General features: G+C 36.5%; 1 protein-coding gene across 1 annotated transcript in view; it reads left to right on the top strand.

Moving 5' to 3' along the window:
- The window catches only part of LOC133330573 (uncharacterized), an 84,950-nt gene that overhangs the window by 22,098 nt on the left and 36,508 nt on the right, over positions 1-26,344 (top strand). Inside the window, exon 2 of the mRNA XM_061539011.1 lies at positions 16,098-17,316. Within this exon, the coding sequence (XP_061394995.1) occupies positions 16,098-17,316 (1,219 nt within the window). The remainder of the gene's footprint in view (positions 1-16,097; positions 17,317-26,344) is intronic.

The raw sequence follows: 26,344 nt of genomic DNA, 5'->3' as shown, positions 1-26,344 counted from the left end.
GATCAACGAGTATTCTGCAGACTTCGTGATGACTTCTCCAGACAAAGGAAACTTTTCAGGCCGTCTAAAGGCAAATGAATTTATTAGGATTTCTGTCTGTGGAAGACATTTTGCAAGATCTATAAAAGGAATATTATCCGTCTTCTGCTCTACACAAAATGAATTTTTCAGGTCTAGTGAAGACAAAATATCGGCGACAGATCTTCTTAATAGAGATGCTTTTTTCAGGCCATATACAAACAGAATACCTTATTCAGGTCTTCTGATATGCTGAAGAAGGTCTGACCTAAACCTTCTTCAGCTGTTCTTCAGATATAAACTGATTCAGGTATAACAACGAAAGTAGAACTTATTGAGGTCTCTAAAAATTGAAGAACTTATTTGGGATTCTGCCCTTTCTTTATGGCATATTATAACTGAATACCTTCTTCTTCAGATCTTATCAGGGAAGTATACCGTGTTTATAAATTCGTAAATCGAATATCTTGCCTTTTAAAGACTAAATACATCTGCCAGGTCTTTTAAGACGGACAGATAGATATCTTCTATATTAAGATTTGCTGAAGAAGATGTGACCTAAACCTTCTTCAGCTCTTCTTCAGATATAATAACTGATTAAGGTATATCAAAGACAACAGTACTTCTTGAGGTATTTAAAAAAATTGAAAAACTCTTCAGGATTTTGGCCTTTCTTCAGGGCATCTTATAACTGAATACCTTCTTCTTCAGGTCTTATCAAGGCATTATACCATTTTTATATATTCTTAAGACCGAATGTCTTATCTTTAAAAAAAAAAAGAAAAATGCTTCGGAATATATCAAGATAGAACATCTTGTTTCGGTTTTGTAAATACATGTATTTCAAAATATATAAAATAAACTTTTATTGTTGTTGAATAATCAAAATACTTTCATGAGATTTTCTGAAGACAAAATACCTCCGTCAAAACTTTTTGGAGCATAGATCTGGTATTCAAAAAACAGTAGACCGTTTTCATACCCTACACAACTTTGTTGTCAGGTTTTCTATTGTGCAGCTCCAAAAGTTTGCAACGCCGCGAAATATTGGATGGACGTAGCATCTAGACATTTGTGTCCGTTCGTCCGTCTGCCCATTATAATTTGTAAACACGATACAATCTTCACGAAATTTTGCATGTAGGATGGGTTCTGGCCAATAAAGACCTCTATTGTTTTTGGTAAAGATCGGTTAATATTTAGGGAATGAAATGGAACAAATACTTAATTTACATGGAGAAGGGAATCGGGCCAAAGAATAAGCATGCTTGTTTTGATAAAGATCGGTAAATATTTAGCGGGTAAAATGGACCCTGACTTTTGTGTGAAAAATTACAAAATTTGTATTATATGGCGTATATATTTACCCCTGAAGGACATAGACCCGAGAAGTTGATAGTATATTCAAGAGGAGTGGTTGACCTTTAAATTGATACCAATTATATTGTCGTATGTACTCGGATGTGGGAGTTACACGTAAATATTTACAGATACTTACGTATTCCGATATTATTTAGTAACCCATTACCACATTAGAGGGCGGAAATATAACGCTGATCGCTTTGTAATTTTCCATGAGGTTATAATTATGGACAAGAACAACGCATATAACTTTTGGTGATGATCAGATTATACTTATGGGATTAAGTGGACCGAATACTTAATTTGTTTGTGTTCTTTTTGAGTCGATGCCAATAATAAGCCAAACTTCACAACACAACTCACGGTGAAGGGAATCTGTACAATTAATTAGAAGCGCTGTACTGAATATGAGTGATATTCGGAAAATATGTCAGTGTAAGGAAGAGGTGCTGTTGACCTCTAATCGGGCTAGAGGGAGCAAATATCACGAAATATTGCCCAAGCTCGGAATACACATGTTAGAGTTCCGTGGTAGTTGTGTAGGGTATCGTATGGTCGGCCCCGTCCGACTATACTGCTCCGCTCACTGGTTTTTTATTACTCTTATAGATTTGAGACACTTTGGCGACTCTGCAGGGGTTTGTACCTTTGCCTACATAAGTTCAAGTACCACAAGTACCAAACGATACTCTAACAAATAATTGATGTGAAAAATTAATAAAACTAATTTGCGTTAATTAAATTTGCAATTAAAATGCCAGTTAGAGAGGCCTGCTGATTATATTTAATTCAATTAAAACTCAAAAGCCACGCTACTTGAAATTATTTCTACTAAAAAACGTATAATATTTGTACACTATTAAGGAGAATCTCAAAATCTACATTTTTATATTTCACAACAAAAAATATTTTCCTCAGACAGTTGTGAGGCACCTTTATGTCATTTTTTTTCGTAGATATCAATCATCTCTCACACTCATCCAGTCTATAAACATAGAAGCACTATTTTTTCTTCCTGCTACAACAACAGCAACAATAAATGTCTACTCCCTTGAACTCTATAAATATTTATATTTTTTGTTGTTGTATTATGTAAACATAAATTAATTAATAGCTAAATATTTGCTATTGTGGGTGATGGGATTAGTTGGTTGTGTGTGTGTAGATAGACATGCAGTCATTCGTCAGAGTCTGACACTTTGTTGAAAATCATTTGTGATAAACCTAAATTGCTGGACAACATGCAACAGGTTGTATGCCACTCGATACTATCTGTTCTGTTATCACACAGAGACATGTTGAGGACATGTTAGTCGTGATAGTTGTTGTTAACACAATTATGTTGGCAATTTTTGTTTTTGGTCTACTCCTTTTAAGGGAGCATACAAAAAATAATTATATTATCGATGAGGAAGGACAAAGGATATCCATTATAATGGTAATTGATTTTGCCTAAAAAGAGGATATACATTAGCATTGTAAAAAAAAATATGACGGTAGTAAAAAGTGGGCAATAAAATTATTAGTAAGGATAACTTGTTGTTATTAATGGTGGATAATCCCTTTTTTATTTATTCATCGATACGTATGATTACAATAAATCGTAAAATTTCAAAATGGATTATAATAAGACTATGGATTTAGAATATTTCAATATACCACGAAGCCTTCAAACATAGGCTGGGTTTATAAACTTCTGCCATTTGACAGACAAATTTAAATCAATATGGCATAATTAGAGTATCATAAATTTAAAATCTAATAAAACATATGAGGTTTGTGTACAAAGGGACACGAAGCGAATGTTCTATTCGTACATTGCAATTGAAAAATAATAAAAATCTTAAAGCATAAAAAATCCACTCTGGTGGATCAGATGAAGCTTGTGGGTAGGATACTTATGGAGCAGATGCCCCTGAAAAAAATCCAAGCTTATGAATCCAAGAACTACAGCATTTTTGTGCAACAAGTCTCGTGAAGAAATGATTGGAAAAAACCAAATGTACGAATCTGACAACCCAAATTTTTTATTTTGACAAAATTCTATCCTTGAGAAAGGAAATGTTTTAATAATGTGATGATTCTTAACCAAAAAAATATTCCCTTAAAAATCCACTCATGGGAATCCGAAGACCACAACGTTTATATGTTATGTGTCTCTTGAAAAAATCGTTGAAAATGGCAAACTTAAAAGTCAGATGACCCGGATTTTTTTTATAAAGCCATCCTTGATGAGTTTTGTTTCTTTGAAAAAAATACATGCTTATGCTATCCACGATCTTTGAAATATCTATCCGTGAGAAAATTTTCTATTAGAAAATCTACGACGGTGGCAAATTTTAGTAAAAAACCCATCTTTGTTGATCCTTACGAAAATGTTATTTTTAAAATCCACAATTACATATTTCATAGTCCTTAAGGAAAGACATTCTTTAAAAACGTGACGATTCATGAAAAAAATCCAATTGAAATATCCTCGAGGACTATGAGATTTTTAAAGAATATTTATTTATTTGAAGAAATATATTATATTATTTTTTTTAAATCTAATGATCTTTGAAACAAAATAGTTGAAAATGTCATGCTTCTGCATCAGAGAAACCTTGAAAAAATCATTGAAAAGTACACCATAAGAAGACCGGAAGTACTTCTGCCTTCAGAAGATCATTTTCTTATTGACGAAAATATATAGGAGCTATATTTAAATCTGAATCGATTTTCACGAAACTTAACACACATCGTTGACTTAATTCAGTACGCTATACCAAATTCCGTGCAAATCGAAGGATTTATAGGGACTTTGGTGTACTATTTACCTTAAATCAGACGAAAATATATATAGGAGCTATATCTAAAACCGATTTTCACCAAGCTTAACACACATCGTTCTAGACTTAATTCAGTACGCTATACCAAATTTTTGGTGCACCATTTACCTTAAATCGGAAACTATATCTATAAAAATCTGAAATTTCCCAATTTCAGTTTGGGCCAAATAAATGAGCTGTGCCAATCTGAAACTCATTTAATACATCTATAAAATCAGCCGAAACTTTCTAAAACAAATGTCAAAGTGGCAATATATGAGTTTTTCATTTTGACCAAGTGATACCATCTTTATTTAAAAAAAAATCTTCACTTTCGTAAAAATAAGAAACAATTCAATTAATATTTACTCATTGCATCCCAGTTTCTGCCTTTTTGTGCCACCAGTACAGCCATTCCGCAGCAAAACCCACACAACTTATAAGAATTCCAACCAGCCATAGATAGAAGGCACCCTGCAGAATGTCCAAATTTAAAACCACTTTTTTGTGACCTCTTACATTGTACGCTGGTGCAGTTGTTGTCGCACCACCACCAACACCACCATCTTCATTGTAACCCAAATCATAATCATCATCCAAAAATTCTTCCGATTTGTGTGCGAAACTACTTTGCTGCGATTCCAATTGCAACCAGTGCCGAATCAAACCAACTTCATGAAATGAACTAATCACACTTTGAAATTTCTGAATGAACGGCGAACCTTTGGTCAAAATATACGAGGAGGTCAACGAACGTAGATATTCCTTGACAATGTGATAGGAGGGCCGCTTGGTGACGTCGTTGAAGCTATTGGCCAAAAACTCCCTGGCCATTTCATCGTGCAGAATAAGAGCCACCTCGGCATTCTTTTGTGTTACATCATATGCGAATTGTTCGACACGTATATTGCCGGGCATGCTAACGCCATGGCTGTGGATCCATTCGTAATATTTCGGTTTCAAAGAGACTTTCACCGCCTCAAACACGATATCAAAGGCATAGATGGGCAAATTGAGTTGGGGCAATTGTTCCAGGCTATCTATGTCCGGTTCGTAGGATGGCTGCACAAAATTACTTTCAACCTTGGCAAAATACATGCTGGTCAGGACATAGCTGAAGAGTATCCAGGCTATGAGAAATTGACGTAGAGAACTGATGCGTGAAAAGCCCTCCACAGGTTCACCCAGTTGGGTTTTCCAAAACATTTCCAATAGTTCGTACCAATGCCACTGGTGGGTGGGACAACATCCATTGCCGCCAGGGGTGGCCAAACGCCCAACCAAATATTGCAGCAGCATAAAGAGCAACAAAATCAGGGCGAAGTTTAGCAGCAATAGACGCCACAGGGAATAACTGAATGCCTGAACGAAAATCATGTACTCCGGTTTCATTTTGGCAGCCGGCACAACGAGATAGAGGAAACGTCTCTGATAAGGATAGAGTTCCTCAATGTGTGGTTTGACATGGTCCAGGGTGTAGCGTAAATTAAATCCAATGTGGGTCAAACCGGAATGTATGTCCTTAAGGGAGCCGGTGAAGGTGCCGTTGCGCAAAGATCCATAGGTTTCATTATCGGTGGGAGTGATATAACGTGCGGTGGCATTTAAATATTTTACCATGGCATTGGCCACCTTGCCATCTATGCGCCGATAGCCCTGCGTTGTATAATTGGGCAAGGGGATAGCCCTCACCGGATCAATGAACATGGTAATGCGTATTTCAAATTTATGGAAATTCCTCAATTTATCATAGAAATAGTTGCTATGGTCTGTTAGAAGTTTTAAACGAAAGCCTTGCTCCGAAAATGGTTCAAACGTGTATACCGTTTGGGAGTCCATTACGGCCACAGCATGTAAAATATTCTTTTGCCAGACCTTTGCAAAGAATTGTTTTAAAAATTCCATATCCTCCTCCTCCAAGAGCCACACAAACAAATAACGATGTCCTGCTTTCCAACGTTGATGAGGATTTAAAAACTTCACCACCTTTTCGGCAATTGTCCGGGATGTTATGAAATATATATTTAAACTTCCCGAAGAACGTTCCGATTCCATGCTGCCGCAAGAATCCAAATTTCTTATTGTCAATGGAAATTCCGTCATGCATTCATGCAGGGCGTTGATATTGATACGCCTATAGAGAATCTCCATATCGTGGCGATTTCCGGTTCTATAAAGTATATTTATTTGAGCATTACGCTGCTCGGCCACATCACAAATTTTTAAGGCAAACTGCAGTTCTTCTTCGCCGATAGCGTTGCCGGAGTCGTCGAAAGATTCACCACCGCTGGGCCACATCAAAATTAAGCAGCTGATTAGAAGTATTTCCACTTGAGGACGACGACGATGGTGTTGATGATGTTTCATTTTGAAAATTCGCACAAGAACTGTTCGTCAAAGCCGCGGTGTGATTTGTTCATATAGCTTTTCCTCGACCAGTTTGACAACTTGTTGCGTTGCATGCCACACAACAATTTGTCGCATTCATTAGAATGGTGTGTGTGTGTGTGATGTTTGTTTTACATTACTCGTATTGTGTAAGACCATTCAAATGACTTTCTTTACCTAATAAAGTATAAATATTTATGTTTCGTCCTCAATGGTGAGAGAATTGAACGAACGGGAAGAAGAGCTCGACATTTGTTGTTATTTTTGTGGTATAAAACAAATACGAATGGAAATTACTAAAGAAATGCGGAATTGTTAACAAAAAAAGGGGGCCTGTAACAGGTCCGATGACAAGTTGTTGGACAAGAGTTTTCTCTGGAGAAAAGTAAAGGAAAAAATATGAAAATTTTAACTTTCGACAAGTAAAACCCCTTAATGTTCAGTCGTAATAGCCACATTCTAAATACATAAAATCTCTCTGCGTACTGATATGGGTTCTATAACAAGACATGACATTTATAAAGTTAGGAAAAATTCGGCTAGACAAGGTTGGAAATATTCGACTAGGAACTTCAAGATACCGAAAATGGATCATGACCCTAATATGTGGGCTATGTCAAGACAGTGGGCTTGGACCGAAAATGCATTCCCTTTTGGTGGGAAATTGAATATAGGACCAAAAAAGTTAATATGTGGCGGGATCCTCTTATTGTGTCCATGTCCAAATATTGGCTTACATTAAAAAATTTTCGTCGTTTACCAAAGTACGTGAAGGGACCTTCATTTGGGGGTTCGCTGCACAAATCCGAAATTAAAGCCCCTTTTAGTGAAAATAAGGCTAAAACCTTCTATATACCCAAATGTTGCGGAACCTTTATATGGGAGCTATTATAAAACGTGGATTGATATTATCCCATTTTCAAAAATGAAAAAAAAAACTGTATCTTAAATCATTCCAACTTTATCGTGACTTCAACAGATACCAAAAAATTGACAAAGAATTTTACATTGGCCATGAACAGGTTTCTGGAGATTATTTTAAGGCGTTGCAGCGCTTGAGAATTTAGGGTACAAATACCTTCGAAATCATTTATAACGACACCGATTTTAGCGACATATTCGTTATAACGAACAAGTTTTGTATTTTATTTGATATCGCTTATAAGTATCAGTTTCAAAGGTTTTTTTTACTATATATAGCGAAACCAGCCTTCTATAATACTTCTATAAAAAATTTTTTTCTTTACGTTTCTAAGAAATACAAGATCTGTAGCTTGTCTGTAAATATATTTGTCCTTACGAGGGTCTAATAATAATATGCAAATATTTATCACCAAAAAACTACTTCGATTGAGTCATAGTTTCCAAGAGATGATGTTTGAACATCTCGACGTCATATTCTTTAAAATCTGTGATCAAGATCCGATCACCTTCTTGATGTTCAGGAGTAAAAAGAATTCATTGGATTCACGTCAGGGTGGTTCGGCGGATAACCAATCAATTCCATTCCTATTGGCCGATCAAAAATATGCTGGTATTTGTGAGCATGGGTCAGAGCTCACATTTTCATTTCGTCTTCTCTATGTCGTTTTTCGAATTTTTCCGACGTCCTTTGTGGGCGGCTAAGACGTCCTCTTGCGGGCGATTAGTGTTTTATTTCGGGCTTTTATAGTTCCTCTATAGGTGGAAGCAGCAACGTACACAGGATTTCATTTCGGGGGGGCGGCAGTACAAAATGAAAAAATTCGCTGTTGCAAACATAAATTTACTGTGAAAAAAATTCATATCGGGGGGGCCGGGCTCCCCCCCTGCGTACGTCCCTGGCTGGAAGAACTATAGTTCCTCTATAGCTGGAAGACCTATAGCTCTTCTATAGAGAGATGAACTATAGCTCTTCTAGAGATAGAACACCTATAGCTTTTCTAGAGATAGAATACCTATAGCTCTTCTATGTAAAGAAAACCTATTGCTCTTCTATAAAAAATACACCTATAGCTCTTCTATATAGGAGATATAGGTCTACTATCATAGCATAGCTTTTGGTCTCCTAGAAAGGAAGAATACCTATAGCTCTTCTATACATGGAAGACCTACAGTTTTTCTATAGATAGAAGAGCTATAGCAACTTTATAGAAAGAAGAACTTTCGCTCTTCTATAAAATGAAGACCTATAGCCCTTATATCTATAGAAGAGTCATAGGTATTCTATCTATAGAAGACCTATAGCTCTTATAGATAAAATACGTATATCTCTTCCATAGATAGAGAACCTATATATATTCTATAGATAAAGACCTATAGCTCTTTTATCTATAGAAGATCTATAGTTCGTCTATAGGAACCTATTGACACATGACACTTTTGTACTTGTCTCTCTAAAAAGTATTAATTTTACTAATACAAATTAAATATTAATTTTTAAATAAATTTAGTAATTTAAATATCTCACACAAGTGGCATTGAAAAATATTGAGAATAGAAAAAAAAACAAAAACATTATAAATACAAAAAATAAACAAATCATTCATAAATTATGCCATTAAATAATTGTAAACAAATAAAACCTAAAATAAAAACAAAATGCTACAATTTGTAATCGGTTTGTGAAAATAATTATATTTTCTAACAAAAAAATAACAACGACACGTCAAATAGGCATTTTAAAGAAAACCCCAAAACAACTAAACAGAACCTCATAAAATAGCGTCTACAACAATAACAACAACAACAACATGTGTTTAAGTTTAAAGAATTTCTGCAACAGTTGTCGAGGTTAGTAATAACGAAATATTTTTGTATATTTGCTCATATTTATTTTTTGTATTGTGTGTGTGTGTTTTTTTTGCATATCTATTTAAATATTTGCTTCTTTATCAACTAAATTAGTTATTTATCTTATTTAAAGACACAACAATTAAAATTCTAATGATAAATTATAGAATCTTATACAACACTTGGTTGGTGGGCCGTTCAACATAGTTGGCGATGACAATGAACCGTTTTGGGTGTGCTGTGCTGAATTGTGTGGCGATGTGTGTGTGTGTGAGTGTGGGCACGTTTGTCCCATTTAACCCTACGGTCAATAACCGGGTACATTTGTACCTTTTTTTGAATAAAAATGCTGTAAAATTTTTAATAATGGAGATATTTGGATCAAATTTTGAGGAATCATTCTTGAGGTATTTTCACACATAATCGAAGAAAAAAATTATAAATATTTTCCATAATATAATTTTTACAAATTTTTAAAGTTATTACCTACGTAGATCAATAACCGTGGTACATTTGTACCCATCCAAAGATAGCTCTGTAATTCATTAAAAAATTGGACTATCGTGAGGTTTTTTGTTTTAAATTAGTCTATGCGGATCTGGTCTAGATGTAGGAACTCAAAATTATATATACATTAAAATAATATATATTTAAATCCATGCTTAAATGATAATCTATCTAAAACAATCATAGTAAATTCGTTATAGCTTTCGAATGGGTTAAGCTTTTTTTGTTATTTTTTTATTGGGATCTTATTTTGGTGTTCCTCAACCCCTTTGCATTTTGACCCTAGACAACATGGGGCCATCAGGGCGACTTGTGGAAGTCAGAAACTACCCTGGTTTTCCCTTAGTATACAGGGACAAAAACAATGATAATTGTCCGTAATTATCCAATTATTCTTCATATTGGGCCTGAAACGTTTTCTATAATCAAATTAGTCTGATTTATTACAATCCTAAATTGTCGTAAATAGATAAAAAAACATTAAATAATGTTTTAAAGTAATAAATAGTGTTAAAAATGCCCCAATCACAATCTCTAAACTCATAAAATGTGAATAATTGGCAAAAATAGTTGCTTTAGTCCCTGTGTACCAAAGGAAAACCAGGGTAGTTTCTGACTTCCACGAGTCGCCCTGATGGCCCCATGTTGTCTAGGACCACAAAAATTTGCAGAGGGGTTGAGGAACACCTAAATAAGATCCCAATAAAAAAAAAAAAACAAAAAAAGCTTAACCCATTCGAAAGCTATAACGAATTTACTATGATTGTTTTAGATAGATTATTATTTAATCATGGATTTAAATATATATTATTTTAATGTATATATAATTTTGAGTTCCTACATCTAGACCAGATCCGCATAGACTAATTTAAAACAAAAAACCTCACGACAGTCCAATTTTTTAATGAATTACAGAGCTATCTTTGGATGGGTACAAAATTATTGATCTACGTATACTTTTTTGGTTATTGACCGTAGGGTTAAGAGAGACTGCTGTTGCTGTTGAACTGTTGTATATCGTAAATTTAGTACCCCATAATTTGACAATGATAATTTGTCTATTTAAAATATTTATTATATTTTAATGATTTCAAATATTTGATTTTAGCCATTTGACCCTACCACAGGGAGTCAATGGGTGTAAGGTAATAAAATAACCATTATTTGGAAAAAAAAAAGTAAAACATGCAAGTTATGATGCCAGTCTATAACAAATAATAGTATACCTTCTGTTACATAAAATACCTAGAAGTAGGACCTTGATTGTATATCCAATTAGAATAACATCTATATTTTAATTCGAAAAAGATTTTGTAAAAACATAAGGGATTCTTGGTTTCTGATTTTTTGTTTTACTTTTTGTACTTTATCTGCTTCTTTCTGTCTATTTTCACTCTGAATATGTTTGTCAAAAAATTCACATTACGGAAACTTGTGAATCAGGTGACATGCCATAAATTGTTATTCCATGGTGGTATATTTAAAAATAAAACAGATTTTTTTTTGGCTGACTCTACTATGTCTATTTAAAACAAAACTATTTTTTAAATTTATAGATAAGTCTATTTATATATACATATCTATACATAATTTTTCCATTTCGCAAAAATGTGAGTGGAATTTGTTATTTTGACTAAAAATATGCCTATGTTGTGTAATGAGGAGGATTCATTATTTGAGGAATGTCACATTCAAGATGTGTCGAATGACTCACATATCATCAAAATTAAGATTTCACTAAAATATATCCTTTATACAAGTTGATTCAAAGTCCCTACAGACCATCTATTCAAAGTTCCTACAGATCTTCTATACGAAGACAATTTACAGCTCTTCTATAGATGTAGACCTATAGCTGTTCTATACGAAGAAGATCTGAAGCTTTTCTATACGAAGAAGACCTATAGTTCTTCTATACTAAGAAGAATTTTGGCTCTTCTATCCGAAGTAGACCTATTGCTCTTCTATTTGAATATTTCCTATAGGAGACAGCTATACCTCTTCTATACGTAGAAGAAATTTGTCTTCTATAGATAGAAGACCTTCTATTCTATACAAAGAAAACCTATAGCTCTTCTATATGAAGAAGGGCTATAGCTATTCTATACGAAGAAGACATATATCTCTTTTTTATACGAGGAAGACCTATAGATATTCTATTCGAAAAAAAACTTATATCTCTTTTATACGAAGAAGACCTATAGTTCTTGTATACGAAGAAGACCTACAACTCTTCCATTGACTTCAGTGTCTGCCTGCAAACGGAATTGTACTATAACACGCAGAATGAACCGACTATGTTGCTCAAGTAGTTCATCTATTCTAAGGAGACTTTTGGCTCTTCTATCCGAAGTAGACCTATTGTTCTTCTATTAAAATATTACCTATAGATCTTCTATGCGAAGAAGTCCTATAGCTCTTCTATACGTAGGGGACCTATTTGTCTTCTATAGATAGAAGACCTCTTTTATACGAAGAAAACCTATAGCTCTTCTATATGAAGAAGGGCTATAACTATTCTATACGAAGAAGACCTATACATCTTTTTTATACGAGGAAGACCTATAGCTCTTCTATCCGAAAAAAACTTATATATCTTTTATACGAAGAAGACCTATAGTTCTTGTATACGAAGAAGACCTATAACTCTTCTATTGACTTTAGTGTCTGCCTGCAAACGGAATTATACTATAACACGCAAAATGAACTGACTATGTTGCTCAAGTAGTTCATCTATACTAAGGAGACTTTTGGCTCTTCTATCCGAAGTAGACCTATTGCTCTTAGAGTACCTATAGCTCTTCTATACGGAGACACTTATACCTCTTCTATACGTAGGGGACCTATTTGTCTTCTATAGATAGAAGACCTTCTCTTCTATACGAAGAAAACCTATAGCTTTTCTATATGAAGAAGGGCTATAACTATTCTATACGAAGAAGACCTATATCTCATTTTTAAACAAGGAAAACCTATAGCTCTTCTATCCGAAAAAACCCTATATATCTTTTATACGAAGAAGACCTATAGTTCTTGTATACGAAGAAGACCTATAACTCTTCTATTGACTTCAGTGTCTGCCTGCAAACGGAATTGTACTATAACACGCAGAATGAACCGACTTATGTTGCTCGAGTAAAAGAGTCTCCACATGAACAATTTTCTAAGTGAACTGAAAACTGTCTGGTACGATTTAGGTCACAATTAGCCTTAAGGCTGAGGATATAACATTCAATTGTTGAGTCCGAGATTCGGGGGTCTTCTTCAGTATATGCTCACTGAAAAGTTTCTTCTCTCTAAAGTCTACCAACATTTCCTTCAATCCGTCTATAAAGACTCCCTTCAGCTCGTCTATAGAGACTCTCTTTAGCTCGTCTATAGAGAGCCCATTCAGCTCGTCTATGGAGACTCCCTTCAGCTCATCCATAGAAACTCCCTTCAGCTCGTCTATAGAGACTACCTTCAGCTCGTCTATAGAGAGTCCATTCAGCTCATCCATAGAAACTCCCTTCACCTCGTCTATAGAGACTCCCTTCAGCACGTCTATAGAGACTCCATTCAGCTTGTCTATAGAGACTACCTTCAGTTCGTCTATAGAGACTCCCTACAGCTCGTCTATAGAGACTACCTTCAGCTGCTCTATAGAGATTCCCTTCAGCTGCTCTATAGAGATTCCCCTCAACTTGTCCATAGATACCTCTTTGAGATCGTCTATAGATACTCCCTTCCGCTTGTCAATATAGGGACTCCCATCCTGCTTGTCTACAGAGACGTCCTTCCAGTCATATATAGAGACTCATGTCAGTATGTCTATAGAGATTCTCTTCCGCTCTTCTATAGCGACTGCCTTCCGCTCGTCTACAGTGTCTTAACAATTTATGTGTATAGGTTATAACCTATAAATATCCCCCACCTATACATAAATTCTTATTTGTTTGTCTGTGAATCAGATCAGATTTATTTGCAACATCTAAAATCACTTAACAATTTCACCAAATTATTTTGAAGGCTCAACAGCAGATAATAACGTACTTTCATGTCGGATGACAATGTTCTTAATTCATCTACCCGCTGTGGTTGGGTCATTACATAGCTTTTGTAACGAGCCAATTCACGTTCCAAATAATAACTATAACCGGGTCCGACATCTCCACGCAATTCCATTGATATAGCCTCTAAGAGTTCACAAATATCTTCGTGCATATCTTTGGCATCTTTAGACGTTGCGGCGTTCGTAGCGGACTTCTCAACCGACTGTAAATTTTCCACCAAAGGATTGGGTACAAATTGATGGAATTGTTCAGTTTTTGATATATCGGATTTGTTCAGATTTTGTCGGGATTTTTCGACACCTTTACAAATATCAATAAAGGAACTGAGAGTCGCATTAAAATTCTTACACAGTTCCGGCGGCAAATTTAAATCATTCATCAGGTAAGCATTGAAAGTGGAATTCTCAAGATGCCCTTTGTCCAAGCCAGCACTGGAACGATTGTTACAATGGCAGGCTCTGTTGATATCATGTTTTTCACATTGGCAGGGTTTGGGAGGACATTGACATTCCATTGATTTAGATATGTTATTGCCACCGCCACCCGTGATAACATTGTAATATAAATGTGTAGAGCCCACATGTATGTGTCCCTTGGATTCTATTAGTTCTATTGCGAATAAATTTAAAAATAAAAATATATATTTTTAGTTATTATAATTAAGGATAATTTGAATATTTTATTTACTCGGAGTTTTAGCATCCATTTTGCTGTTATTGGGACAATGAGGAAATTCCGCAATTTCTTCCTCAACTGGATGATCATTTGTATCGTTAATGTGGTTATTATAAAATTGAGAAACTTGAGGGGATTCTTCACTGTTTCGATTGCAATAATTCGCAATTTGAGGGGTCTGGTCCTGACCACTAACTACTACACCGCTATCTGAAATATCATCCACTTCGGTAGTACCAGTTGGTAACATTGTCGGACATTTTACGACGCTCTCTTCTTCAGTTGTGGGAAATTCCGCATTAAAGTCAACTTTTTGTAATTTTTCATCATTTCCGCGAGCAGGTGGTTCACTTCTAAATGGTCCATATAATTTACCCTCCACTAAGGCGGCACACAAATGACTCATATAAATATTTACAAGGCGCATCTCATCCAAATTCTCGGTCTCATAGGTGGACAAATAATCCAACCACAAATGGGTCAATTGTAATTCCTTGGAACCTTGCGGGAATACTTTCTCAGGCAATTTGCAAATATCATAGAAAAAGAGGAAATCCTGTGGCAATTGTTCGAATTCCATTTCTATTTTTGGGAAAAACTAATTTTTTTGAAAGAAAAGCACAAAAATAAGAATTTTTTGAAAATTGTCAAAATTAGAAAAAAAGAAATATTAGAATGACAAATAATACTTCGGTGTAGTCAATAAAATATTTACCTACATGAAATGTTACTTTAGTATGATATCTAATATATGTATCACCAAAAGTTGAAGGCCCATCCCATCTATAGGTCGTCTATAAAGAGGGTATTCTGCTCGGGTTCTATATAGGCTCATTTCAGCTCGTCTATAGAGTCGCCTACACATCGTCTATAGAGACTCCCCTCTTTCCTCTCATTTATAGAGTCTCCCTTCCGCTCTTCAATAGAGACTCCCTTACGCTCGTAAATACAGTCTCCCCTCAGCTTGTCTGTAGATATTCTCTTCAACTTCTACTCACACTCCCTTCAGCTTTTTTATAGCAACTCCCTTCAGCTCGTAAAATCGCCTATAGAGCCACCCCTCAGCTCGCCTACAAAAACTCCTTTCAGCCCGTCAATAGACACTCTCTTCGTCTCGTCTATAGAGACTACCTTCTTCTCGTCAATAGATACACCTCTCAGCTCGATACTCCCCTCAGCTTGTCAATCGGGACTCCCTTAAGCTCATCTATAGAGACTTTCTTCCGCCCGCCTATAACGACAACCTTCTGATAGTCTATATAGACTCCCTTCAGCTCGTCAAAAGGAACTCTATTCTGCTCGTCTACAGAGACCCCATAAGATAGCATATAGAGACTCACATCAGCTCGTTTGTAGGAATTTATTCAGCTTGTTTTCGAAGCACAGTCCTGTTCTTCAACTCGTCAAAAATATTTTTTCCAGCATGTATAATTCGTATCCTAATATCTTACAATTCAGTTCAATATCAACATAAGAATATGTATTAATAAAATCTCCTATTTTTACCCTTTTTCAGGACGCTCTAATAAATTGGAACGCCAAAATACCAACAACGATGTCACCGACAATGCTGCTGCGAACTCCCAAAACCACGTCATCACCTCACCGCAGCGTTCATCATCAACATCATCATCGGTAGCATCGAAACGGATCTCTAGCATTTCACTGAATATGCCAGCGGCCGGTTTAGGTTCCCGACCAGCTAGTATTGTTTCTTCATCGGCGACAAGTTTTGACGAAGGAGGTTTCAATGAACCGTCACCGGAAATTAAAGCCAAACTGAGGCCAGCCTATGAATATGAAAGTCCAAAGCAACAAATTACTCGTGCGCAACAACAACAACAAAGTCCCAGCAGCAATAAAATGCCAAAGACCGAAACAAATGCTGTCGGAAATGATGACGCTGATGATGATCATCATCACTACACAATTGAAGATCTGGATGAGGCTGAAACACCAAGTCTTAACTACGTTGATGTCGGTTATCGTCTGAAACCCGATGGCAGTGAATCACGTGAGGTATTCGGTGAATCGGAACTATATGACACTGCAGCCAAGGTGACCGATATGCACAAGAAATTCCATGCTAATGGTTTTGCCCAAGAAACCTCAACGGTATATGCCATTATAAAAACCGAATCATCAGGAACGGCAGAAATTTATTATGGCGGTAAGGAAAAGGAACGCCCAGCTGCTATGTCACCCACAAAATCCAATTCCGGATCCAACTCGTTAATGGGATCACCCATAAAAACTGCCACATCACCACCAGTTGGCATTGTTTCGCCCATACGCCGCCGCAGTTCAGAAATAAGTGTCAAATCTACACCACCCATGTCGCCGCCATTGTCGGCAGGTAGCAATGCCAACTCCTCATCTAATTCAAGATCTATATCTTCAATTGCCAAAGGTGTGGCACCAATCGCTTCAATGGATGAGGCCAATGATATACCAGCTCTACCCGAACGACCACCTCCAGCTTCAGCCATAAATAATATCAATTCACTGGATTTACAGGATTTAGAATATGCCGACACCAGTGCTGGGGAGGATGAGGAAGATTTAATGCGTACCATTGAAGGAGATGCTGATTTTGTCGATGACTTCTATGTGGAGGAGAAGATAAAATCATTGGTGCAAGAGCCCGTAGAGCCGACGACTGAATCTATTGGCCGAGAAGATAGTCTGCCGGATGATATGACCGCATACGAAGCAGAGAGATTGTTGAGTTCGAGGTAAGTGGGAAAGATATTTTACTTTTTTTTAAGAAAGTTTTATGGGCAACTTGAAAATAAATTCCACAAAAAATATGAAAATGTTTGTAGTCGTCGAAATCTATAAAACTATATCTCTTATTTATCTCACCTTTAAAATGCCTTTTCGTTTATAAAGCCCCTTCGTCCGTAGTGACTCACTTCTGCTTGCCTATAAATCCACTCTTCTTCGGCTCGAATATAAAGAATTAAATATTTAGCTCGTCTATATGACGGTTGCTTTGACCTCGCTCACACGTACATAGAGAACACAGATCATGTATAGACGTCTATAGATATTCCCTTCAGGTGGTCTATAGAGACTGCCTTCATGTCGTCTTCTAGAGACTCCCTTTAGATCGTCTATTGAAGACTGCCAATCAGTTCGTCTATGGAAGACTCCCTTCAGCTCATCTATTGAAGACTCCATTCATCTCGTCTATGGAAGACTCCGTTCATCTCATCTATGGATGACTACGTTCATCTCGTCTATTTAGACTCCCTTCAGCTCGTCTATTGAGACTCCCTTTAGCTCGTTTATTGAGACTCCCTTCAGCTCGTCTATTGAAGGCTCCCAATCAGCTCGTCTATGAAAGATTCCCTTCGGCTAGTCTACGCAAGATTTTCTTCAGATCGTTTATGAAAGACTCCCTTCAGCTCCTCTATAAGAGACCCCTTTCAGCTTATCTGAGAAAGACTCCCTTCAGCTCGTCTATATAGTATTCGTTCAGTTCTTCTATAAAGACTACTCATCAGCCCGCCTCCCTCCTGAACTCGTCTATGGAAGACCTCTTCTTCAACTCCACTATGAAAAGACTTCCCTTATTTTTTTCACGTTAAAACGTCCCTCTTTAATAGAAATCCTTGTAATGTAGGTCAATTTTTTATTGGACTTTCCCTGAGTTGGTTCTTTGCGGAAATGTTTGCGTTGTACCACCTCAATTATTTTCCCCTCTGAGCCCTGGGTCAAAACAAATTTCACTTGTACTCTCGTCCAGTTTTGTGGTTTGTTAAATAAACATTATTTTTAACGACTTCTTATTCAGATAAGAATGTACATTCGTGTGCGTGTGTGTTTGTGCAGATGGCTTTTCGATGTAGGCATTTTGCGGATTTTCAATAGGATTTTACTTCCTTGTGGTTTTTTGTTTTATCTGTGGCTAGAAAATTGCAATGAATTACATGGATGAAATCTGAAAGATTCTCTGCTGCACCACAGGATAATAGTGGTTGTTTTCTGTGGTGGCATTAGGTTCGATAACGCATTCTGTTGATTTAACCTGTTGGCCTATTGTCGCCGATATTGTTGGGCAGCAACAACGACAGCAACACTGACTGATGACATTTTCCTCCCACATAGGCAGCCAGCCAGCCAGACACCAAAATGTGGCAAAGGAATCTTTGTTATCTCAGTTTTATTTCTCGTTATGAATGAAAAGAATGTGGTCGTGTATGTGTGTGTGGGTGTATGTGGTTCCTACAGCAATTTTGGAAATGGTTGTATGTTTGTTTAATATCACTTTGATTTTCTTTCATTTGATTGTTGGGAGGTTTGAGAGGCAGGGATGTAGAGCCTGCTGCACATTGTTTGTTTTACATTTTCACTTCTTGTCAAGTCCATGGAAAGATATACACTCCGTCCTTTTATGGTATTTTACATGGTTGTATGCAGATTACATTTTCAAATGCAATGTGAGACACATTCTCAGGAAGAAATTATTTTCTTTTTTCCCCTGAAATGAAAGTTGCATACAGTTGATACGACGATCAAGGGAACGACGGTATCGAAAAACGAGCAGAAAATTTTTCAGAATTTTTAAATACCGTTGTTATAATCGTCTAAGGAGGCTACATTATTTAGATTAGATATTCGGAGACTCCCTTCCACTAATCGGTTATAAAAAGTCTTTCACTCCTTCAGTTCGTCTATTAAATAGTTCTTCTTCTTTTTTCCTATTTCTACTTGCCTATGAAATGTTCCGATTTTCAGCTCGTTTAAAAAGACTTTATCCAATAAAAGATCTGAACAGACATTAAATTTTGTTAGTCTATAAAAATTTGCCTCATTTTGGTTGTATAAAACCACTTTATGAAAAACTCTGTTATTATAATTCGACTATAGAGGCTCCAATCTACAGTTCATCTATGGAGATTTTCTTTTTGTGCTCGCCTCTGATAGATTTCATTCAATTCTATTCTACAGCTGGTGTATCAAATATCAGCTACTTCTATTTGTCTATGGATGGTCCCTTCATCTGCTCTTCTGCAATATACTCCCTTCTTCAGCTTGTCTATAATTGCGACAGCATTCAGATCGTATATGAAAGACTGCATTTAGATGGTATATGAAGTACTCCCTTTATCAGTTCGTGAGAGACAGTAGATACTCTCTGCACTTTATGAAAAACTCTGTTCCTATAATTCGTTTATAGAGGCTCCAATCTACAGTTCATCTATGGAGATTTTCTTTTTGTGCTCGTCTCTAATGTATTACATTCAATTCTAATTTACAGCTGGTGTATCAAATATCAGCTACTTCTATTTGTCTATGGAGGGCCCCTTCACCTGCTTTTCTGCAATATACTCCCTTCTTCAGTTTTTCTATAATGGCGACAAAATTCAGACTACATTGAGATGGTACATGAAGTACTCCCTTTATCAGCTCGTGAGAGACAGTAGATACTCTCTGCAGCTCGTAAATAGAGACTAAAGGCAGTCTCACTCTTCCTCGTCCATGTAGGTTCCCTTTTTCAGCACATCTATGAAATACTTGCCTCAGTTCGTCCCTTCGTCTTCTATTCCTAAATGAAAGACTCTCTTTGGGTTGTCTATAAAGGAATCCATTCTTCTGCAGTTCTATGTAATCTATGAAACACTCCATCTGGTCCTCAGCTCGTCTATAGAGACTCCCTTCAGCTCGTCTATAGAGACTCCCTTCAGCTCGTCTATAGAGACTCCCTTCAGCTCGTCTATAGAGACTCCCTTCAGCTCGTCTATAGAGACTCCCTTCAGCTCGTCTATAGAGACTCCCTTCAGCTCGTCTATAGAGACTCCCTTCAGCTCGTCTATACAGACTCCCTTCAGCTCGTCTATAGAGACTCCCATCAGCACGTCTATAGAGACTCCCTTCAGCTCGTCTATAGAGACTCCCTTCTGCTCGTCTATAGAGACTCCCTTCAGCTCGTCTATAGAGACTCCCTTCAGCTCGTCTATAGAGACTCCCTTCAGCTCGTCTATAGAGACTCCCTTCAGCTCGTCTATAGAGACTCCCTTCAGCTCGTCTATAGAGACTCCCTTCAGCTCGTCTATAGAGACTCCCTTCAGCTCGTCTATAGAGACTCCCTTCAGCTCGCCTATAGAGACTCCCTTCAGCTCGTCTATAGAGACTCCCTTCAGCTCGTCTATAGGGACTCCCTTCAGCTCGTCTATAGGGACTCCCTTCAGCTCGTCTATAGGGACTCCCTTCAGCTCGTCTATAGAGACTCCCTTCAGCTCGTCTATAGAGACTCCCTTCAGCTCGTCTATAGAGACTCCCTTCAGCTCGTCTATAGAGACTCCCTTCAGCTCGTCTATAGAGACTCCCTTCAGCTCGTCTATAGAGACTCCCTTCAGCTCGTCTATAGGGACTCCCTTCAGCTCGCTCGTCTATAGAGACTCCCTTCAGCTCGCTCGTCTATAGTGACTCCCTTCAGCTCGCTCGTCTATAGTGACTCCCTTTCGGCTCGCTCGTCTATAGTGACTCCCTTCAGCTCGCTCGTCTATAGAGACTCCCTTCAGTACGTCTAGGGGAGACACCCTTCTTCAGCTGGTGTAGAAAAGCGTTCTTTCAGATTCTACACATTCTTCCTTTTCTTCGCCTGTAAAAAAAAACACAATATATTCTCATATACAGTTATCATTTCTTATTTGCATGTCGCATCATTTCCTTTGACCCATATTATTATCAGTTTGCTCACCTGACAAACTCATGTCCCATAATTTTCTCTTAACATCATAGTTTTCTATTTCTCATTATCTCTTTCCTTAGTCATTCTCCCATTTTTGTTCTCTTAAATATCCCTACAAAATATGCAGTTGCATTTTGTGTGTATGTGTTTTGAGATTCACTCAATTTTCCTCCACGCTTGTACGCTCAACAAAATGTTAACTCACATGCCAATTCATTCATGAGCTGGCTGGTATGCGGTGGTTTATAATAGTTGTGTGCGTGTGCGAGTGTAACTATTCGAGAGTGGCAATGAATGCCACAACTATTCACTGATGACGTTAGTTCCTTTTCGGCTATCGTTCTGCTATCCTTTCTGAAATCGGCACACAAAAAAAAAAATACAAAATCAAAAATTTTCGGACTTGTTGTGTGCACTGGGCTGTTGAAGATATTAAAACGCATTTGAAGTTTGAAAAGTTCACATCATACTTCAAAATCTATAGACCATTGCAAGTGAAGTATTGTGTGTTTGATTTTTATTTTGTTGAAGCTCATTTAATGTGTCCGTGTGTGTGTTTGTTGTAGTGTTGGTGTTTAAATGCGTATGATTCATACATCGTCTAGCTTAGTTTGAAAAGTGCATTACATGCGTTTGCAGCGTGTCATTGAATTAGAATATTGAATTAGAATATTTTTAGAAGTCTGAGACATCACTGTGAATATTGTAAAAAAAATAAAAAAAATGTATTATACGCCCCGTGGCGCTATTTGTACATCAGTTTCGATAAAGCATACGCTCTGGTGGCCCGGGAATTAAAATAATGTTAATCCCCCTGTTCAATGTCAATTAACGAGTTTTAAAAGTGATTTTATGTCCACATTAGTTATTTTGTGTAATTATATTCTACAAATACAATATACATATGCGCATCGATTATTTAGTGTTGTTGTTGTAATAAATGTGTTATTGACATTCACAAATAAACGTTTCACATTAAATGTACAATTTTGGTGAAAGGAAATATGAAGGTAACTATGTGTGAAAAATTAGACAAAAACAAGCCTTGGGAAACAATATTATTTTATTTATTTTTTTGAGTACATTTTCAGAATTTGTGTGTGCATTAAGATTGTCATTAAAAAAATATATGTATATTTCAATTCAAAAATTTTCAAAATTCGGATTTTAGACTCATGAGATCTGCCTACGAAGAATTATTAATATTTTTTAATTTTTCGGGTTAGTTTAGACTCATGAGATCTGCTTACGCAGAATTATTAATATTGGTTTATTTCTCCTATATAACGGAAACTGCTAATATTGGATATTTTGAAATTGTTGGGCACATGTTTTAACCTAAATGGCTGCAATATGGTATTTTGGATTGTGGTAGTAAATCTTCCAACTAAAAATCATAAATATTGGTCCATCCCAAAGTTCGGTCTTTTGGTGAGCTGTGCAAATGCTTCAACTGATTTGGTTGCGAGTTGGTCCATGTTTCAGTTAGTCCCCATATGATGGTACACCCATTATTACCCTGTATTTTGTTTTGCAGTCGAATTCGCTCTAATTAGATTTGTCAAATTCTCATGGGGTGTCAAATTTTCCTATAATTAGTTATCAATGCCAGCTAACGGTTTAAAATCTCACATTTTTCGGTATTAATAATTTTTAAACCAAATCTTCTCATGTCCATGGCTATAATTCGGCATATTCTCGTGAATAAAAAACATTAAATTAAAAAATTATCGTTTTTTTAGGTATGTTGAAGTTTACCATATTTGAACACTATTTTGAACACTATTTGAACATTGAGCTGCCACATTACGCAATAAAATAGTCCTCAAACTAGTGAGCGGAGCAGTATAGTCGGACGGGGCCGACCATACGATACCCTAAACAACTACCACGGAACTCAAATTTTCTGCGGTTGTTTATTCCGAGCCTGGGCAGTATTTCGTGATATTTGCACCCTCTTGCCCGATTAGAGGTATACAGCACCTCTTCCTCACACTGACATATTTTCCGGATATTACGAGTATTCAGTACAGCTATTGTCCAGATTCCCTTCACCGAGGGTTGTGTTGTGATATTCTTTAAGTTTTCGGTCCACTTCATTCCAAAGTTATTATCTGATCATCACCGCAAATTATAGGCGTTGTCCTTGACCATAACTGGGTGCTCATGGAACATTTCAAAGCTATCAGCGCTATATTTTTGCTTTCTAGAGTGATAATGGGTTACTAAATAATATACGAATACGGACATACCTGTTAATTTTTTGGGTCTTCATTGGCCAGAACCCAACCTACATGCAAAATTTCGTGAAGATTGGTCCATAACTGTGGCCTGTATGGTGTTTACAAATTATAATGGACAGACGGACGGACACACATGTCTAGATCGACTCAGCTGGTGGAGATATGACGATCGGTATACTTAAAGGTGGGTCTAGGACCATTATTTCGCGGCGTTACAAACTTTTGCGGCTGCACAAAGCTATAATACCCTGACAACATAGTTGTGTAGGATATAATAAATAAACTAGAGACTAAATCGTATACCATACTCTTCTTCAAATCTATGAAAACTCCCATCTTCTTCTATTTTATAAAAACCTCGCTTCAGTTCGTCTATTCAGGATTCAATTTTTCAGCCTTCAGTCGTCTTTGAGATACTCCCTTTTTCAGATGGTATATGAAAGATTCCATTCAGCTTGTTTATAAAAATTTCACTTCAGCACGTCTACGAAAGACTCCCTCTCCAGCTAGTATACTAATAATTAATACCTACTTCAGTTCGTCTACGAAAGAGCCTATTCTTCAGCTCCTCTATTAAAGATTCTCTTTTTCAGCTTATCTATTAAAGACTCGTTTATAAAATGTTGACCTCAGCACGTCTACGAAAGACTCTCTTTTTTATCTCGTCTATGAAAGACTACATCTCCAGCTCGTTTATGAATGACTACTTCTTCAGATGTTCTTTGAAAGACTTCACTTCTGATTGACTATGAAAGACTCGCTTTGGATAGAAAAACACTCTTTATCTCGTCTATCACAAATCAGATCTAGAATTACATGTTTGCTTTAAATCGGTTGAGGTTTTTTTTAAGTCTGTTGAGATTTATGTATAGCTTCAGCCAAATATTTCAAATCTGCCTTCCTTCCACATGACCCTTGTGTCATGGAAGATTGATGTGCGTGAACTGATCTGACATACTGTAATATAGACGCTTCCTTGGGCATTTCATCCACCAGCATACATTTCATATTGCATCAGGGTATCAGCTTCTTCTGTATACTGCAAAATTTGACCAAATTTGACGGTGCTTTAAAAGACCTTTATAAGGGCGTTACAGATGACGACCGATATGGATCTATACATATAAACCGGAAACAAAAAAACAATCGATCGTGTGTGATTTCGAAGACGGCGCAATACAACGTAATTTATTCATGTCAAAACGTCGCCTAATTTTTCCGCAAAACTTGTCATTCGAACAATCCACTTAAGGGAACTCCAAACCACCCCACCCTCCATTCTCGATTTTTTATTTTTAAGATTTTAAATGGGCTGGTAAATGAATACCAATGCTTGTTAAGGTTTGTAACTTTGCACATATATATTTGAAGATTTAAAAAGGATGAAAAATAATTTACAAAAAATGTGTGTTGTTGTATTGTTGTTGTTTTTTGTGATTAAAGAAAAGTCCTTATTTTTGCTGGCGGACATGATAACTCTTCACTGGAACAACGGAATCCGAAAATTCCAACGGTGTTAGAAAGAGTACATGTCTGGCTCTCGTATGAACTAGGATTATTGACTTCGCACAACAATTAACAAAATGGCGGAACTTTAATTTATTTATTTATTTTTTGGAAAATCGACTATTTTTGACCACAAACTATGTTAAAAAACATAAGGAAGATCTTCACCGATTGGCTTTATCCTAGTTCATAGGATAGCTACACACTCCCAGAGAAACGTGTAAACATTTGAAACCGATTGGATTATTAGTTTTTGAGTTATCGTGCCCGCCATGCGTAAAAAAATGTTTCGAGAAAAACGCGTTGAAAGTTTGAGAATCACTCTTGCCATCACTTGATCCTGACACAATAAATCGGCTACACCTTCAAGAGTTCTTGAGATTTTCACTTGAAATCAGAGTAGATTCGAACTAAATCAAAAAACAATTTTGACACCGAGAATGGGGGGTCCCCTTAAGTAAGGTAAAACAGTCAAAGTGGGAAACAACAATTTGTTTACATCGGAATCTTCGGAGAAATTAGAAAGCTCACATACAATATAAACTCACATACACTTCGCTCAAACTAGCATCTTTCTGATTGATTAATGGATCCATCTGCCGGGCAGACCTAATTTGGCATTCAATGACTTTATTTTCTATTTCCGCCCATCATGAAAAAAAAATGGTGGTCTTCGATTTTCCTGATCAGAACACGTCTTTGAAACATCTCATAGGGTAGATATGTGCTTGGTAGGTCACTTAATTCCCGAAAGGATCCAAAAAATTCAACTGTTCCATTTTTTTTTTTCATAGAAGTTCTTAAAGCACATTTTTTCATTGCATAATGTCGAGAATTTTCCATTTATCCGAAGTTAGTTATTGCCGATTGGAGTTAGTATTTTTTTTTTATTTTTTATGTTTATACCATTCTTCCTTTTTCAAAGCAATTCGGTTTTCCCCTTAACAGACATTGAAAATTTAAACAAAAATGTAAAAAAAAACCTCGCAACGCAAATCTTAATTTATGCACTTCGGACGACAGTATTGTTTCCGCCAAACAATTTGTTGGCCATTATGTTTTGGTGTTGTGTCGAACATTCATTCAAAACAAAAACCAGCATTAGCAACACCATTAGTGGTGGAACCATTGGGTCTTTAGGATAGTTTTTATTCATGTTTTTTTTTTTTTTTTTCAAGGAAAAAAAATCGGACCAACCTTTTGGTCGTGAGTGCTCTAAATCGATGTCCTTTTAACACTTGGACTAAGTAGCACTTCCTCCCGTTTTTCTCTAAACTTTTATCATTGCATGTTTTTCAATGCCGACAGAATAGA

Source organism: Musca vetustissima, unplaced genomic scaffold, assembly GCF_032173495.1.
Source record: "Musca vetustissima isolate MV318-11 ecotype Yass unplaced genomic scaffold, APGP_CSIRO_Mvet_v1 utg23084, whole genome shotgun sequence".
Lineage (NCBI taxonomy): Eukaryota > Metazoa > Arthropoda > Insecta > Diptera > Muscidae > Musca > Musca vetustissima.
Note: the sequence above shows the minus strand (reverse complement) of the source record. Positions and strands in the feature narration are given on the sequence as shown.